The following is a 17,937-nucleotide window of genomic DNA, read 5'->3' on the forward strand; positions in this document are numbered from 1 at the left end:
TGGTGGAAAATACCTATGAAAGGATGCTGTTGTGATTGTTGCTCTGCTTATTTCTTTTCAACACAGGCAGGATACATGTCGGGGATGCTGGTTCCTGTAGGAGTCGGGATAGCTGGAGCCCTCTTCATCCTCGGAGCACTCTACAGCATTAAGATTATGAATCGCCGGAGGAGAAATGGCTCGAAGAGGCATAAAAGAAAGGTAGAGCAACTGCAAACAAAAACCACCGACCTGTTCCCACCACTCTCCAGTTAACTTTCGGTTGTAATGTAAGAGCCAACTGGTTATGGAGAGTGGTTTCTCTGGGTTGAAGTGCACTGGACTTCTCACTTGGAGTACTGGGGGAGGGATCCAGACACTGCTCATTTCAGTTTGCATATTGAGCTCTTTAATGTTTCTTTTCTTCCCCTAGCAGAGGGAATTTAACAGCATGCAAGACCGAGTAATGCTCCTAGCCGACAGCTCCGAAGACGAATTTTGAATTGAACTGCAGTGCCCTTGTGATATCCAGTGACTTTTAAAAGGAGGGAGGGGGAGGAAAAGAAGGAAGGACTTTCTGCTGCATCGCTGCTCTCAGCCACCCCGAACACCGAGCAGTGGTTGGTACCACCCCGGCGAACCAGGCATGCTATGCTCTACGTGCACCACGCAGTGATGTTTGTTTTGGTACCGTAGTGAGATTTCACATTCGCACCCGGCACCTCATTCAGATCCGCAGCGCATCTTGTTACAGCGGGAGCTGATCTATACGGATGATTATTCTCCTATTACCCCGGTGTACTATTTCGGTCCTTGGCTGGCAGTAATCTAATCATAACAATTGCTCTCACCTAACCTGGGAATGGAAATCTTTGCTGTGAATGACTTCTGTCCAATTTGTTAATTTTAAATGTTACATTACCTGAGCTAGAGTTCATTAGTGCTGAGATTAGCTGCTCTGCTTAATTAATGAGTTATCCACTTGAACTGTATCCCTCATCACCTGAGAAGTGCCCAAGTACCGTGTTGTCGATACAGTTTGAAGCACATTTCTACGCTCTGTTCCCTGATTCCCGCCCCTTCTTTTACAAGCCCTCCCTTCAGCTCTGCTCCACGCTTCTTGGAAACACACGGGAATGGCCTCAACACTTGATTCACGACAAAAATCTTAGTCCATTTTCAACCAGCACTGTCTGTTACAGCACAATAAATACCAGCGCTCACGTACTGACGGGTAGTCTTGCATGGATCTCTTAGCTTTTGTTCAGTGTGCAGGTAGGTAAAAGGAAAGACGGGGCAGAGGTTGCCTCAGCCTCTGCCCCCTGTTTGTAGGTACTAGTGATTGCTTCACCCCTAACCCAAGGCTGCGTTCACACAGCGGTGGAAGCAGAGCGTCTGCCTCCTTTCCCAACTGCGAGTTGCGTTTTCAGCCCCTGAAAGCTTTGTGAAACCTTTGAGAGAGCTGGTGGGTCTTGTCTCTGTGCCACCAAAAGCAGGAAGGCACTGAAAGTGGCTGAGTTGCCGAGGTGCCAAGGGACTCATGGCTGATGGGGGGATAGTTGGAAAGCAGCAGCTGCCCTGGCTGGAGGATCTGGTTGAGGTGCGAACTTGGGGGAAGAGATGAAGCTGTAGGATGGACGGCTGCAGAGGGCTGTGGAGGTGAAGCACGGGGTGAGGGCGAGCCTCTGTGCTGCTGGCACCAGGGTGCAGAGGGGGACAGCCATTGCCTGGCCTTCCAGGAACAGAGCAGAGGAAGGTAATGGTGCTTTGCACAGTCAAAATAGCTAAAAACAAAGGGCTGCATTTCTTTCGCTTTCTTGCCGGTTGTGCAATGACTCTTTAATCTTACATTTATGCAAAATATTCATGTTTCCAAGGTGGAAATCACTGTTCTGTGGGGAACCATCCTTCACACAAGGAACAGCGGCTGTCACCAGAGGAGACTTGATTAAAGAAAAAAGGTCAGCCAGCATGTGTGCCGAGACAAGTCCCGCCGAGTCTTTGAGGAGGTGGAAGTGTGTCTGAGGAGCACCCACGCAGGGCTTCATCCTTTGTAAATGGGAAGAGGCCTGTCAGGTTGCAAAGATAGATGTAGGTGAGGGTAAGCAAACGTCTTGTGGGTTTGGGTGGTAGAGACAACACTCAGAAGACCAGACCAGAAGAGCCTGAAGCTCACTTCTCTCTTCAGAGGGTCAGGGTCTCGTGGGCATTAAGTCATCAGATGGATGTTCGGCTCTAGACAAGCAACACTCTTCAGAGCCCAGGGCCTTCCCTGTAGGCCTTCTCCTCACATCCAGGGAGAAGGCCAAGTAGGACAGCCTATATTCCAAATGCTGCTACCAATGCTAGTCTTCCAGCCCAGGAGCTATGCGAGGCCCTCACGTCCATCCCACTGAGTGTGTGGGGAGCAGGTTGGGGGAGGCAGAGGACAAAGCTGTCCCTCAGCACACTGAGCTGTCTCCATTCCCCTGTCCCTCTAGGACAGGCTCTCCCAGCCAGGGCTCCCTTCTCCTCTCTCCCTTCTCATTCCTGAAAATTCATCAGCAGGATTTTGCCTTGCAAAAAGCAGCCCAGATCTCCCGACAGCCACTGACTGGCAGCCCACCGTTCAGTCCAAGTGCCCCAGTCCAAAGCTGAAACCTCTTCTATCACAGGTCCAGGCTAACAACTTTCCTTCTGGACTGATCTCTTCTTGTTTCCTTCTCATTTCTAAATCTCTTAGAGCCTGGAGATGGTTGGGAGGTGTTAACAGCCCAGTTAGCATTGCTTGTTGTCCCATCTTGGCAGCTGGGGTTTGGGGAACCAGGAAACATTTTCCCTTGGGCTTTTTGATGACATGTCCCTGACAGAGGTTGTGAGGTGGAGCAACTGGTCCTCCCTTCCACTCTGCTTGAGATCACCTCCAGAAAAGCTCCTGAGGTACAGCACCAAGCAGACAAGACCACGTAGGCAGCTGCAAGGTGCTTTGAGGAGCGTGGCCCGGCAGGCTGGGAGGGTGCATGGTGGCTATGGGCACTGCCCTGCCTGTGTGAGGGGGTCTGTCATGGAGCTGGGCAGGCCGAGGCCTCTGCGTGCCTGAAGGAGAGACCTGAGCTAAATGCTGGGAAAGAGGAGCTGCTGGTGATGCTGCAAAATAGCACCACTGAGATCTGAGCAGCTGGAGATCAGCTTGGTGCAGCAGCAGCCTGTGAAGGGCGGCCTCCTCTCAATTTCCTGCTAAGGGTAACGTGTGAGGCTTGTGATAACCGCACACGTTGCGTTCGTGGCCGACAAGACGCCCGGCTCCTGGCCAGCGAGGAGGAGGGATGGCTGAGTGAGGCACTGATCTGAATGCAAACACCGCAGCCCTGGCAGAGCTCTTTGGGCGGGTTGTCAAACTGATGGATGGGAAAGGCTGCTGGGGAGGCACCGCGGCCTTTCGTTGTGCTAATAAATCCTCAGCTCGGGGAACGCTAACTTTCCACAGTGGCAATCAGTTTCACTCTCTCTCTTCTCCCTCCCCAACGTAACAAATTGAAATTAAAGGCAGTGCTGTCTGTCAGAGGGACAAAGGTGGTGTCTGGGTGCATTGGCCGGCTGTCCTGGTGTCTCTGAGAGCGAGGACATGGCGTGGGGGGCCGTGATGCTGGACATCAGCAGTGCCACGGGTGGGCAAGTTGGAGCTAAGTGGGATGTCCAGCCAAATGCACAGCTCTTGGCTCTGCAGTCTGTGCTGGAGCCCAGTTTGTGGGCTGGGAGGGCTGCCCAAAAGCTTTGCTTATGGTCCAGCTTCACTCGCAGGCCTGGCTGTGGCTCTGAACACTGCTGTGCCATGGCATCGCTCCCAGGTTTGTTATCCAAGGGCATGGTGCCTTGGTTGGGAGCTGCTGCCCTCACAAGTTTTCTATTTGCCAACTTTATGGGCAGCTCAGCAGTGCAGAGAGCTCCCAACCAACATCCATTTGAAGTACAGGTGTTTGTAATAGTTACTTTTGGTTAGGCATCTGCCCCAGAGCCTGGATGCTCCCTACATCTTCCAGTTCAGTTCTCCTTGGAGTGGAGGCAAGAGGGACAGCGAAAACCAGCCGCAGGTGCCAGTGGAACATGTAGGAGCTTTTGGAGCACAGACAGGGTTTTCTGCAGTGCCCCTGACGTCAGTGAAATTTCTGCAGGTCCTTAAAGCACAAACATCTCCCAGCTCTTTCTCCTCTTATCCAAGGCCAGTAGACTTTGGATCAGGCTCTTAAAAATATTCTATACACAGTTCCTGGAGTTAGATTCATTTGCCTGAAATTGTCAGGTTACCGATGGGGCAGGGAGAGGGTTTCAGGTGGGAGCTGAAGCCTCTGGTCTCATAAAGCACTACTGTTTAATTTATACCTCTGCATTTCTAAAATAAACAGCCAAACAAGCAGAATCTTTTGAAAAAAATAGAGTACAAAGCAAATCAGCAGAGAAGTGCCCTCTGGCCCTGCATGCTCCGTGCTGGGCGACCCACGAGATGCTGAACACAGAGGTGGGTCACGGCACTCCTAATGCAGCCTGAGCCCTGCACTAAGGCACAGCTGCAACACCGACTGTGCTGCAGCAATAACCATCTCCTGACTTGGCACAAGACGAGCAGCTTGCCTCTGTTTCCGTGTGGATGCCCAGTTTGGGATTTCCTGATAGCACAAGCCAGAATTTGTTGTAGGCGTCGCGCCACCCCTTCAGCATGTCCAGCCCCATCTCCAGCAGGAGGAACCAGCCCGCCTGGGGTGCAGATCTTGCCCTGAAGTGGTCCTGCACCCCACAGCTGCTGGTTTTTTAAAGGTGTCTCCAAGGCCAGATGTTCACCCTAGGTGAGGTTCCTTTGGACTGCACTGCTTCCATAGAGTGATATTAGCAGTCCTTGTGCTTTCTTGTGGTTTTCTATTTCGGACGAGACCAACTCCTCATACTGTAACTATGGAATGTAGCACTTTGTTAAATTAAAACATTGGAAAATAAAAAGCTGTCCATCATAGCTGACTTTAAGCACCATGTCTCCCTGATCTGTGGTTCATTGCATGTGCTGTCTCTCGGGTAAAGCTGTAAAGTGATTGCTTGGAGACCCAAATGTTACATTTATTCTTCCATGTTTGGTGCAAGGTGTGATGCTGGGCTTGCAGTGGGGCACACTGAGGAGTCTGAGCCTGGGATGTTTTGGGTAGGATGTTTACCTGGAGGTAGATGTTGGCTTTAGGCTACCATGAGTAACACCCCAAATTCCTCTGGCTGGATTTCTGGTAGCTGTAATGGGAACCGACACTGACATGTGTATGATGTAGATCTTTACATATAGCCAGAAGTTTCTTTATCCATATTAGGACGCTTTTTCCTGCCTGGTTTGACCCATGAACAAAGGTCTGTGCACAAATCTTTCAAAACCTCAGTGATATGGCATGGTTGAGCCTGGAGTTTCAGATGTAGGTGCTGTGAATGGCTCAGAGAAGCACAGGCTGACTGCAGATGAATGTAGTCTCATGCACCTCCATGTATGTGCCATCCGAGCAGAAGCATCAGAAAAGCTTGAGAGAACTTGTGGAGCGAAGCATGTGTATTTTCTGTAATGAAAAATGGTTTGTACAAAACAAGAAACTCCCAGGGAGACATCCACGTGGGGATTGAACCAGCCCAGTCTTTGTTAATTGGTAGCTGCCAGAAGCAATCTGTGTATTCATGAAGCTGTTTGCTGCATTGCTGACTTTTTCCGATGAAAAAACAAAACCTGCCGAAAGAAGATAAACAATGACAATGTTCTTTTTCATTTATTTTTTTCCTATAGGTTTATTCCCTAAGGGAATGACTCTGCGATCACACTGCCTTGCTGTGAGCCTCTGTCTGTCTATCCATTAGGTGTCCTCCTAATGCCCCTGACTGCTGGCCAAACCACGGATTTTAGGAGACAGGTCATTTTAAAACAGCCCCCTTATTTCTCCCCCCCCGCCCCGAAAACCATGTGTAGAGCCATTCTGAGGCCACAGAAAAAAACATGTTAACAAGGTTATATGTGCTCTGGTGGAGGGGACTAGCTGGACCTCCCCTGCACTGCTGGTGTGGGCTCCCCGGGGCTGAGCAAAGCCCAAGGTCACGCTGGAATGGGTCTAAGTCAATCACGAGCATGTGGTCGGCTGTGAGGCCACGATCGATGCAGAGCAGCATGGACAGCCCAGCCTGGGGGTGTTTAAATCCATGTGTTTTGGAAGGACAAAGCAAAAGGCATCGCCTGCCTGGTCTGCTGGTGAAGCCTCTCGTGGGCTTGGGAGCCCCATGATGCTCTCCCAGGGGTATGGGGGCAGCACAGCCGCTGTCTGCAAGGAAAGGGTTTGGGTCTGAGCTGGTTTTCCTCCAAATTCAGTGCTCGGGGGACAGATCCAGGGGGAGCTGGGTCAGGCCAACGTGGTGGCTCCTTTCCATGGGTGTTCACAGCTTTTGCTTGCAGCATCCTCATAGCAGAGCCCACGAGCTTGGCAGGAAAATATATTTCCAGGGGTTTTGGAAAGGGACTGACAGGTGGGAGTTCACTCAAGATGAATTTTCCAGGTTTTACATGCAGAATGGGACTGCATTCATTCAAAATGTCTGGAGCTGCAGGGGCTGCAGTCATTGAGGATCGTTGCTAATGAATTCATTTTCACCTGAAGCAAAGAAAACGGAGTTGGGCTACAAGGAAAAAGCTGATATTAACAGAGTTTTGCTGCACTTCAATTTTTTCAATTTTTTCTTTAACAGAGAACAGATTGGTAATATGGTAAAAAAAAAAAAAAAAAAAAAAAAAAAGAAAGGTTAAAAACAACAACAACAGCAATGCAAAAAATGTGCCCCTATTCATGTAAATTAAGAAATAAATCACGAATTTCTGCAGGAAAATTAAAACAGCTGCTATTACACAAGCAAAGTCTAGATGATGAGATCATTTGCCAGGGTCAGGGTGTAATTTAGACCTGGGATTTTGCAGTCAAAATATTTATTACTGGGTTTAATCATACATGAAACGTGGAAGCTGAAAATCCTTATTTTGAATAATTGATTGACTAGAATTTTTATTATTTTAGTTATTTTTCTAAGTTTCGTTGCCACTGGTCGGTATGCCCTTTAACATTCACTTATTTGCCTCTGGAGATTGTGCCCATGGGTTTTGCTTTTTCCTTGCCTGGGCCTGGAGGAGCCAGCCCCAGAAAAGGGTCCGTGAGCCCCCTCAACCCTCCTCGTGAGGGCATCTTCCAGGCTGCTCCCAGCTCAGCCGCCTTTGGGCCACTCATGTTGGGCATCACAGAGGCTCTTTGAGGCCACAGTGGCCACCACCACCCCACCTTTTGCCCCTGGCCCTATAAAAGAGGCCCCCCTACAGCTGGCCCATCACTTGCTCAGCTACTCGGTCCTCTGAGAGCCTCTGAGGCAGGAGAAAGGCTAGAGAAAGAGCAAGGCGAGTGGCAGCCCTCCTCGGTGTGAGGCCCACAGACATGTATCAGAGATATCACTGGCACCGTGGTGTTACGAGGAACAGGCCGGCCCCTCAGCCATACAGCAGCCGGGGGCCTGGGCCTAAGTGTTTAAGTGATTATAGGTGGCTAATTTCTTATATTAAGAATGAGTTTCTGTATCTGAGTAATTGGTAATGACAGGTATGGAGAAGGTTGAGGTACTCAGCAACTTCTTTGCCTTCGTCTGCACCTGTAGATGGGCTTCCCACGTCTTTCATTTCCCTGAACTCATAGATGGAGGCTGGGGGATCAAAGTCCCTCCCACTGTAAGTGAAGAGCACATTTGAGACCAGCTGATGAATCTAAACAGGTACAGGTCTGTGGGACCTGATGACATGATTCCCAGGGTCCTGAGGGAACTGGCTGATGGAGTTGCCAAGCCTCTGTCCATCATAGCTGAAAAGTCCTGGCAGTCAGGCGATGCTCATGGTGAGTGGAAAAATGGAACGTCATGCCCCTACTCTTCAACAATTAAAACCAAGAATTGGACAAAGAGCACTCTGCAACAGTTAAAACAATTAGGACACATTCTTTCTCAGCAAGAGCAGGCAGGCATTGGGATGGGTTGACCAGGGAGGTGGTGGAGTCACCGTCCCTGGGGGTGTTCAAGGGAAGGTTGGATGTGGTGCTTGGGGACATGGTTTAGGGGGTGACATTGGTGGTAGGGGGGTGGTTGGACCAGATGAAGGTCTTGAAGGTATTTTCCAACCTTATTTTTTCTATGATTCTATGACTTACCCTGCATTTATGTGCACTTAGCCAAATTCAGGGCCTCTGATGTATTTTTTTTTTTTAGATTATTTACATTTTGTGTTTTTAATACTGAAAAATAGCAAATGATTCTTTTCCAATCCACCGCCTGATTGCTTTTCCGTTTCACTCCAGCCAGGTTAAATCTCACTTGGATACAGACTGAAACTTGACTGTAGTAAAATGCATCACGTCAGGGCTCCGGTGAGAGAAGGCTGTGCTGGGTACATAAAACTTTTCTGTGGGCATGCATGTCTCTGGCTTCTCTGAACCATGTGTTTGGGTGGGCTACATCAAAATTGGTGGCTGAGGGCTGTTCGGACGTGTCTTCAAGGAACAATCCTATCTGTAAGAGGCAAGCGAAGCTTGTCTGTAGGCAGTGCAGGATAAAAGCACTTTGCAACCTGCCTTGCCAAGTGTAATTGTTTTTAAAGCCAAGCTTAATCTAAAGAATGACATTTAATCTCCTCTATGGGGGGTAATATACTCAGGTGCTAAATGGGTTTCTGGATGAGGCTGCTTTACAGCGCCAGGGTGCTAAGGGAGGAATAATGATGGGGCTGGCACATCCGTGTGCTGTCACACCAGGCCTGTCAGTGTGCTGCTGAAGCAGCCGTGCTTCCCACACAGCACTGGGACGAGACAGCAACCACTGCTGTCTGCACAGGGACCTTTGGGGTGAGCTCCTGGGGCAGAGCGGCTCCCCCAGGATGAGGTGCACAGACACCGAAGTGGCTGGGGCTGAGCCTGCAGGTGGGAAATGAGTTGCAGAGAAGGTGCTGGTGCGGATATCAGTGCATAAATCAGTGGTGCTGGATCTGCAGGCACAGTGAGAGATGAGGACAGGACAAATCTGGGGCAGTGAGGATGTGCTGGTGCTGTCTCTGTCAGGGGAGAAGGGATGGAGACAGGAGAACCAGCAATGCAGGAGGCTGGAGGGGATGTCCAGGAACAGCCCAAGAAGCTGAAGGCAACCAACATCCCAGTAGGTGACCAAAATAGGCCAGAAATATCTCAAATAAATAATAAGGCTAAAAGGCAAATGCCTTTTCCCCACACACTGGAACAGGAAGAGGAAGCTGCTTAAAGCCTTGCTTCACCCGCATGAAAAGAAAGCTGCTCTGTCTGTAGTGACACCCTGGGAGGTGCTGTCACACGAGTGTCACCATCACCGTCCCTGTAACCTTGGGGAGTCCGGCTGTGACACATCGCTGAGCTCTGTGGGTGGGACAAGGCCGTGGAACAGGCGGTGGCCCTGGTGCCACATGGATGGAAAAATAAATAAATAAGTAAACAAATAAGTAAACAAACAAACAAACAAACAAATAAATGTAAATATATTATATATACTACTAATAAAGCAAAACAATAATAATAATAATAGCAACAACAATAATAATAAATCTAGTAGAAGTAACCCAAGTCCATCCTTCTACCCAGAAAAGCAGTGAATTGCTAAATGCTCAGTAGTGGTGGATGCTCTAAAGACATCCCTCTAAAACTGAAACTGAGGAATGTGGTTTAATAGCATTAAAAACAGAAGGGTAGTAAAGGGATTTGGCTGCATGCAAGCTGTACAGTATCTATTTAAAATGAGTTTTTAATTGGATATTTGTTTTGCAGTCAGTTTACTGGGATTAAAAATACGTGGTATTGCCCTGAAACAGTGAAATGATCACATTGGGTGTAGGAAGGAGATGAGGCAGTGGAAACTCTAAGCCAAAAGTAACGCATTCTTTTGGATGGCCAAGCATGAACATTCATGAGAAAGGAAACAAGAAAAGCATCCTCCTATTTACCATTTACCTTCCAGCAAAGCAAAATGCACTGAGCCACGCTGCTGATTGCCTGGATTTTGCAAGTGAACTTGAACACTGCACGTGCTGCCTGATGTCACCAATTAATCAAAGTCTGGGCTCACCAAACCCAGGACATCGGAATGGAGCAGCAGTGTTTTTGGTGGTGCTGGGAAACATTTGTGTGTCCGTGTGTGTGCAGGAGGCACTGCTAGTGCGAGGTGCCTGGAGGCCAGAACAGCACAGCCGACTGGTATGGGGGGAGTTAACGTTAAGCGAGGCTAAAAGCCAAGCCAGCTTGCACCCAGATTCATTGTATGTTGGTTTAGTAGACAGAGAGGATGTGTCCTTGATAGTAGCAATGCCTGACAGTGATTTGGATCAAGGCTGAGCATCCTGGCAGGTCCTGCTCTGCCCGGAAGGAGGGAACCCAGTTTGGGAACGTTGAGTTTTCCAGGGGCTGTCTCTGCTTCCCAGAGAGCAGCGGGCTGGAAGCACTGCAGGCTGCTGTTCACATACTGGAGAGGCTCCAGCAAATTCATTTCACCAGCTTCGTGCCTCAGTTTCCCCTCTTTAGGAGGGAGAGTGGCTCACACGTGGAGCTCTGACAGTCACTGCTGCAGGGCAGGCATTGTGCCTCAGTGGAAACAGCGTTGGGAGGCAGAATGGCTTTTCTCCAGGGTTTGCTTCTTCTTCTCTGATATATTGAGGTGTCCAACGAACACTCTGAGCAGAGATTAACTTTCTTTTTGCCTGAAGCTCATGTCCAGCTCATCAGGGACAGCGAGAGGTGCAGAGAGCAGCATCTCCCGTCCCACACCTCCCACGCAGCCTTTCCTCCTCTGAGAGGAGCTGAAGCAACAGATGAGACTTGGGCACGGCAGAGCCCGCAATAATTTCTCCAAGTCCCTTTGCCTGTCTGGTTCCACTCAGTGGATCATTTAGCGTGAAGAAAGCAATTTTTTTGCTTTTGATACTGGAAGCAGCCAGGAGGGTAATTGGAGCCTGGAAGGAGTGGTAGCTATCGAGCAATCTCAGCCCTTGCAGACCTCTGATGCTCTGTAAAACTCAAAGGGGAGTTACAATTACTGCCTGGTGCCCTGCACGGTGATTTATCTTGGAGCCACATGGAAGCAAAATCTCTCTGATCTGTTTTGTTGTGGCTTTTCTTTTTTTTTTTTTTTTTCCCCGTACCTGATCAGGATGTGTTATATCTCAGATTAAAGGGACTTTTCTTTCAAACGCTGCAAGGAAAAGCTGTGTGCGGCTTTTGATTATCCTGCCCTTTAAAATAATACCCCTGATGAGATGGAAGTTGTTGAAGTGCTGGTGTCCTGAGCAGCTGGAAGGTGAACTGGGATTGCCTGATAAAGGATGACAAAAGGAGCAGGTTCAATGGATCTTTTTAAGCCCTTTTCATCGGAGATGATGATTCGGAAGCTGGGGACTGACCTGGGATGCAGGAGACGAATATTCAGTTCTTCACGTGGCTGTGGATGCTGCGTGAGCTGCATTGACCCTCTCTAAGCTCAGGTCTCCAGCTTTTGCTCTCTGTAGACTCCTTCCAACACATCAGGGGGCTCGGTGAATGACGGAGGGTAACTTCAGTAGCCCTGCAGTGATGTCCTGGAGCAGCTCTGCAGGCAGGTGCTGCACGCCCCATGGCTGGACGTTGAGGTGCACCTGCCCAATGAATGGCACCATGCTTCACCTCGGAGCCAAAATAGCATTAATCCACTGGAAACAGCCAAGCCGCTCTAAACTTGATGTTTTCTGTCCTTTTCATGTGGTATAACAGCACATCACAGGCTGCACGGGAAAACCCTCCCAGCGAGTGGTGGTTCCAGTGCCGGGAGGATCGTGCCTGTGATGTCTCTGCCTGATGCTCCCCCCAGCTCCTCTCTCCTACCAGCTGCTTTTCAGGGGAACGAGAGAGGCTGAACAAAATCTATCCTCCCACTGCTTCAAGGCAAGTGGGACCCTTTTCTTTGCTCAAAAGCATGACTTTCAGATTTGCTGGGTCTTGCTTAGGGAGGGGGAGCTCAGATCTGCCCCTCGCTTCTCCACCTCGCTCCACAGCAGCTCCCGGCTGGGGATCCCAGCCCTGCTGTGGATGTGTCTGATCTGGGACCCATCAAGGTGATGGGGAGGCAGTGGGCACAGCTGTCCTCTGCAGGAGGAGAAACTGGGGAATTCTTGCCTGGATGACAGGGAAAACCCTTCAGCCCTGGGTGGACACATTGGCACACAGATCTACCTGGTGGCTAAACAGCGTCTCAGCTCCACCATTTGATGACAACCCATCGGCTGCCCCCCGTTTTGGACCTTTTTGCTCCGTTGTTCCCCCAGAGAGGTTCTGGTTTGGGATGGGGACACTGCTGCAGGACACCAGCAAAGAGCTGCCACGGCTCGAGGCAGCCACCAGTGCCATTCGCGCTGCCCTTGCAACACATCTCTCCACTGGGGGCGATGCTGGGGCCTGAATCATTAATTTAATGCTTTATTTAAAAGCACAGAGTCCTTAAAGGGGAAGAAAAAATGGCTGCAAGTGCAAAGATCTGCTTGACACAGACAAAAAGAGGCATCTGGCTGCCCATAAAGAACATGCTGTCCGCTGGTAGAGCCTATAGATCAAACGCTGCTGTGACCCACCCTGCTCTGACAGCTGATAAGCCCTGAGAGCATGCATATTAATTCTTTAAAATAAATAATCTTGCTCCTTCTCTGAAGGCAATTGGATTTTTGCCCTGGACTGTGACAGAAGGAGGATGTGCTCTGCCTGCAGCTCCTTACAGAAGGCTGCCTGGGCAGGAGGGTGATGCAGCAGGGGCTGCAGGCACAGGCTGGGCACAGACCTCACTTGTGTCTGGCCACAAGAAGTTGCATGGCCGCCAGCTGGTGGCTGCCTGGTTGCCTTCCCACACGTGTCCAGGTGTATCTCAGCCCCCATCCCACTTCTGCCTTTTTTCAGAAAAAATCGAAGTTCACCAGAGCTAAGGCTCCTCGGCTCCTTCACACTTCATTAACCAGCACAGCTCCGTCAGCTATGATGGAGAGGACGCAATTCTCACCAGCAGAGACCCAGCTGGGTGTTACTGTCCCAGTTGTTTTAGGGAAAGATTGTTCTGCCCTCAGCTGTGGCTGGTTAAGAGCAGGGTGCTTGAAGAAAGGCAGGACTTCAGGACTGATATAGCCAGTGCTTGGTCCTCCCTGGAGAAGACTTACAGCTGAGCTCTCCGTTTCCAGATTAATAAAGGTGGATTTTCAAATTCCCCTTTTTAAGCTCTTCACAAACCAATCTCTATTTCAAGCCTGACAAAGTGTCTTCGTGCTGGCTGTTTGGCCCACCAAAAATATTTAAAAACCAAAAGAAGACAACTTTCTCCACCCCCGGTATTGCAAACTTTAAAAAAAAAAATAAAACAAACAAACAAACAAAAAACTCAGGGGAAGAACATCTTTTAATTTTGATTTGAGCTCATCCTCTCTCCTGTTACAAGTCCCAGCTGTTCCTGCAGGCACAAGAGCAAGGCCCATCACCACGAAGGCTGAAAGCAGCCGAAGTTCTCCACAGACCTGCTCTGGGTGCGGGACCTGCTGCTTTCAGAAGCCCTCCCATGACCAGGAGAGCCCCAAGTCCTGAGCAGCAAGGCACAAGCTTTCTCTGAAGCCAGTGAGCAGCAATGTGACCTTATGTAGATGTATCTATGAAACACCCATGCAGCTTTCTGTCTTATTCAGGGAACTTTTTGACAGCCTCTATTTTCTATGAAAAAAAAATAAATAATCTGATTTATGCACTATAAGGAGTAAATAAACTTTTTAATGAGGAGTTTTTCCCATTTCTAACTTTCTTTTCTGTACAGGGCTGAGAACTTTGCACTAGGCACATGCAAACTTGCCAGCAATGAACAACAAAAAGAGCAATAAGGCGAGGGGGGAGCAGCTTTTGGTCTTGGGATCCCATGTAATGCTTTCCTGGGGAGCTGCAGCGTGGCAGTGCTGCTAAATATTACAGATGGCTCTCCGCTGATGAAGCTGCAGCTCCGCATCAAAAATTAATATCTCTCTCCTAAGCTGTCAAGATCCATGCACGCATGCGCTGGCACGGTGACTTAATGAAATAGCTGGCTTAACTAAGCGTGTTTAGGGACTGATCCAAAGCCTGTTTGAAGCAGCGCATCTCCCGCATGCATGTGAATCATCTCTGCTGGCACTTCCAAGCTTCATGGCCAGCAGCAAGAGGAAGGGCATCTGGAAGTCTCTGCAGCCAGGCAGCAGGGCTCAGATCGTGCTATTTAAATCAGAATGTCTCATGTGCAGGGCCCAGGGGCTCCTCGGTGATTAAGCTGCTAGTGCTATTAACCATGAAAGGCTGCTCTGCTCGGGTACCTCGCCTGAGCTGCACTCTGGTAACAGCCAGGTAACAAACTTCTCCATCACCAGGTGTAAATAGGCTCTGTGTTGTTGGCCGTCCTCTTGTCTTCACTGCTCGTGGCAGATGTGCCAATCCATCCTGTCTACGCCCTTGAATAAATGCTCCTGAGAGTGGAAACAAAATGAAAGTTGATGTCATGTTTTCTGAAGTTAACGGTGGCTTTCATGTACACCCTCCTTGGTGGTGATCTGGTTAGTGGTCTCTGGCGATTCCTGGCTGAATAGGCCTAGAAGGGAAAACGTTGGGAGTTGAGCCTTAGATTGATATTTTTGAAGGAAAAAAGCAGGCCTGGAATCAAAATGGTGTGAGCAAGCGCTTTCACTCCAGCCCCTCAAATTCTCATCACACGGTCCTCAAAGGCTGCCCTGTTCTGCATGCTGATTAACGTCTCTCTGTAATTGCCTTGGGTGAAGACCGAGTGTAAAATGCTCCAGCTGGGGGAATTTCAGCCTTAGTGCTTTACCTGGTCACAGGGCTACTGCTCCGTGGGGCAGATGCAGCCTGTGGGGAGGACAACATGAGGTTGTTGAGGACTAGAGCTGTTGCTTGTCTGTCTCCCCTGGGGAAGGGAAAGCTGTGGGCTGGAGGAAATCCTTGTCCACTGCTCCACTCCAGCTGGAGTTGGTTTTCATCTTCACTGGGGAGGCAGACAGCGGCAGCTTCTCAGACCAAGCTCGCACCAAGCATTTCACTGGCAGTGCTCCTCTGTTTCCAAGTGCATGCTCTGTCTTTCTGCCTCTCCCTGCGTTTTTGGAGGTCCTGTGTCCTTTGAGGTCTCCCCATCCTGGTGTGAATTCCTGGGAGTTGAGGTTTCTCTGCTGGTTTGGAGGTAAGGGAGCCAGCAGGTGCCAGGGCTGTCTGCCTCTGGAGAGCTTCAGGAGTACAAGGTGGTCTTATGAACAGTTGCCAGTGTCTTGAGATTTCCACTTGGGGTAATTTGGTAATTGGGGTAATGTTATCTTGAAGAGGAAGAAGAGATTATATTTTCCAGGGAAACTCATGGAAAAATTCTGTTTAGCCAAGGCTGTGAATGGCTGGGCTGGCAGGAGTCCCAGGGGAGGTGAAAGCAGCAGTGAGTGGGCAATATTGTCATGTAGGGGAGCATTGAGAAGATGTGGTCAGTGATCCAGGCGCTGTTTCTGAAAATCACCATAACATTTGAAAGCCACAGCTCTATTAGACATAGTGGTGTGTCTGGAACACAAGTCCTGTGAGGAATGGCTGCAAAGAAGGCTGGCTTGTTGAGTGGATGTGTTGTAACTTCAAATCACCACTGTGGAGCCTAAATGTGATTGTCATAGTAAGACAGGGTAGGCAACAACTCTTTACATCAGGTTGTTTCCTGGAAGCTGCAATAATAGTCTTGATGTTTTTCTTTAGAATGGCTGGAGACAGTCTTTTTTGCTGCTGAGGTTTTACCATAATAACTTCAATAATTTCATGGCATCACTCCTGATTGCTTTAGGTTAAGTAAAAGGAGACTTGGCTGCAGCACTACCAGCATGTTTCTGCTAAACAGCCTTAGGGCTCCGGTCAATTCATAATGGAAGGGAATGCCACTATCTGTATTTTATAGATGGAGACAGTCACGTTTTGGTGCAAATCTTGTTAAATATCCAGTCCAGTGGTAAAGTTGTAGACTACATCACTTAACACACACATACGAAGATTGAGAATATCAAACTGGTGTACACGAAGTGGCATTTCTGCGTTAAAGTCTAAGGGGCTGTAGCAGTTAAATCAAAGATCAGCTTTATTCAAATGCACAGTAACTGGAACAAGCATAAAATTGCAAACAGGTTTTCAGAAATGTTGTCCAGGGGTGGTTACGTGCTGTGATGATTGATGGATTGAATTCTAAATACTCCCTTTGGGTTTACTATAAGCTGCTCGCACTTATTATAGTTCTACTATATTTAATTTTGTTATCAAGTTAATTGTGTTTTCCCTAAGAGCTGCAGCAGCCTGCTGTGTATTACAGTGTCTCTGCCAATGAACTGCTCCACTTATTGACTAATAACTGGCTGTACGAATTTCCTTTATAAATGCAGTCTCCTTAAATGTTTCTGATAACACGGTCTGCATAAAAATCTTCCTGGCTCCTTATTCAGTCCGCCTTACTCTGAGCACTGCAATATTTTGAATTACTTAAAGGTTTATTGCCCCTTTGTCATACTTACTATCAGTATCTGAACTCTAAATATAAAAATTACAGGTTTGAGAAAGCCATTGTAATTGCTTCCAAACCTCCCTGGCGCAAGGGAACCTTGAAACAAAGACTGAGAAAGATGGGCTTCGTCAGACCGTGTGGTGCTGCTGGGGAAGAAGTGTGAGCCTTCTGTTTTCAGCCTCTGTCGGAGTTTCAGTAATGTTTTGGGGGCATTTCTGAATGTTTGACCATATAATTCACAATTTTAATGCAGTGTTTATACCACCCACCCCACTGTGAATGGCTGGTTGGGAATGATGCCCCTAAAACATTCACCTTTTGAGCAAAATGTATTCAATTGCTGGGGAGGAAGATCGCATTGGGTTCCTGCTGGAGGAATTCAGCCCGTTGCCTTGAGTATCTCACTCAGCTGTGACTTATACAGTCAGCCTTAGTTCATTTTCTTGTGCTGGTAGATATTTTGATGTTAATTGGAGAGATACCACAAGCTCCCTCCTTGTGCTTTGCTTTAATATGGTTCTTTCCTTCCTTATTGCTTGTGAGTTCTGTCATTCCCCAAACAGTGCTGGGATGTTTTCTTTTGGTTGTATGCTAAATGCTTCAAATCTGCACATACGGTCCCTGTGGAGGGTTTCGTTTGGCAGCTTCTGTTGGAGAAGTAAGAGGAGCAGTAAGCTGGTGCTGGCCACCATCTGTAGGGAATTAACCTTCCCCTCTCTTTAGAGGAGTAGTTGTCATTTGCGTGCTTACCCACAGACAATTTGTAGACAAAGCCTTTCAGTTCAGATCAGAACACACCAAAGTCAGGCTTTAGCTATTACAAGGTGCTCTCTGACTTCAGCAAAAGCTACTGACAGTCACAGATTTCTGAGCCTCCGTGTCAACAGTTTTGTTCTTGTCTTAGATTTTCTCCCTCCCCTGTTGTTTTCTTCCTCCCAGACCACGACACTTCAGAAGTGAGACCTGGCTGGACTCCTGCATTTGGCTTCTCCAAGTAAGTTTTTATTCCATGGTACGTTTTGATTGGTTTGGTTTCAATCCCAAATGAGGGTGGGGTAAAGAACTCGTTCTTCTGAGAGATGGATAAACTCACTGTGAAAAGGAGGGAGCCAATCTGCCACCACTGTACTTACTTCTCCTAGGTGGATGGAGGGCTGAACCCATGCTGCTGGTGAGTGCCCAGATTTTTGCTTAGAGACCTTTTTTTTTTTTTTTTTTTTGTGCCCCAACAAACATTTTCTTATTGTACAGAACAGCTCTAAGAGAGGAGACCAGCCAAGACTTGTGTCACTATCCTGGTGGTTGGGATGATTTGGACAT

The 17,937-nt window shown here is 48.5% G+C and overlaps 1 protein-coding gene across 1 annotated transcript in view; it reads left to right on the forward strand.

Annotated features, from left to right (window-relative positions):
- ARMH4 (armadillo like helical domain containing 4) overlaps positions 1–481 on the forward strand; it is a gene marked incomplete at its 3' end in the record, with an annotated part of 47,554 nt that extends 47,073 nt beyond the window's left edge. The window contains exons 7-8 of the mRNA XM_084287230.1: positions 67–201; positions 413–481. Of these exons, the coding sequence (XP_084143356.1) occupies positions 67–201; positions 413–481 (204 nt within the window). The remainder of the gene's footprint in view (positions 1–66; positions 202–412) is intronic.
- Between the last annotated feature and the right edge of the window lie 17,456 nt (positions 482–17,937).

This window comes from Netta rufina, assembly GCF_964035555.1.
Source record: "Netta rufina genome assembly, chromosome: 5".
Taxonomy (NCBI): domain Eukaryota; kingdom Metazoa; phylum Chordata; class Aves; order Anseriformes; family Anatidae; genus Netta; species Netta rufina.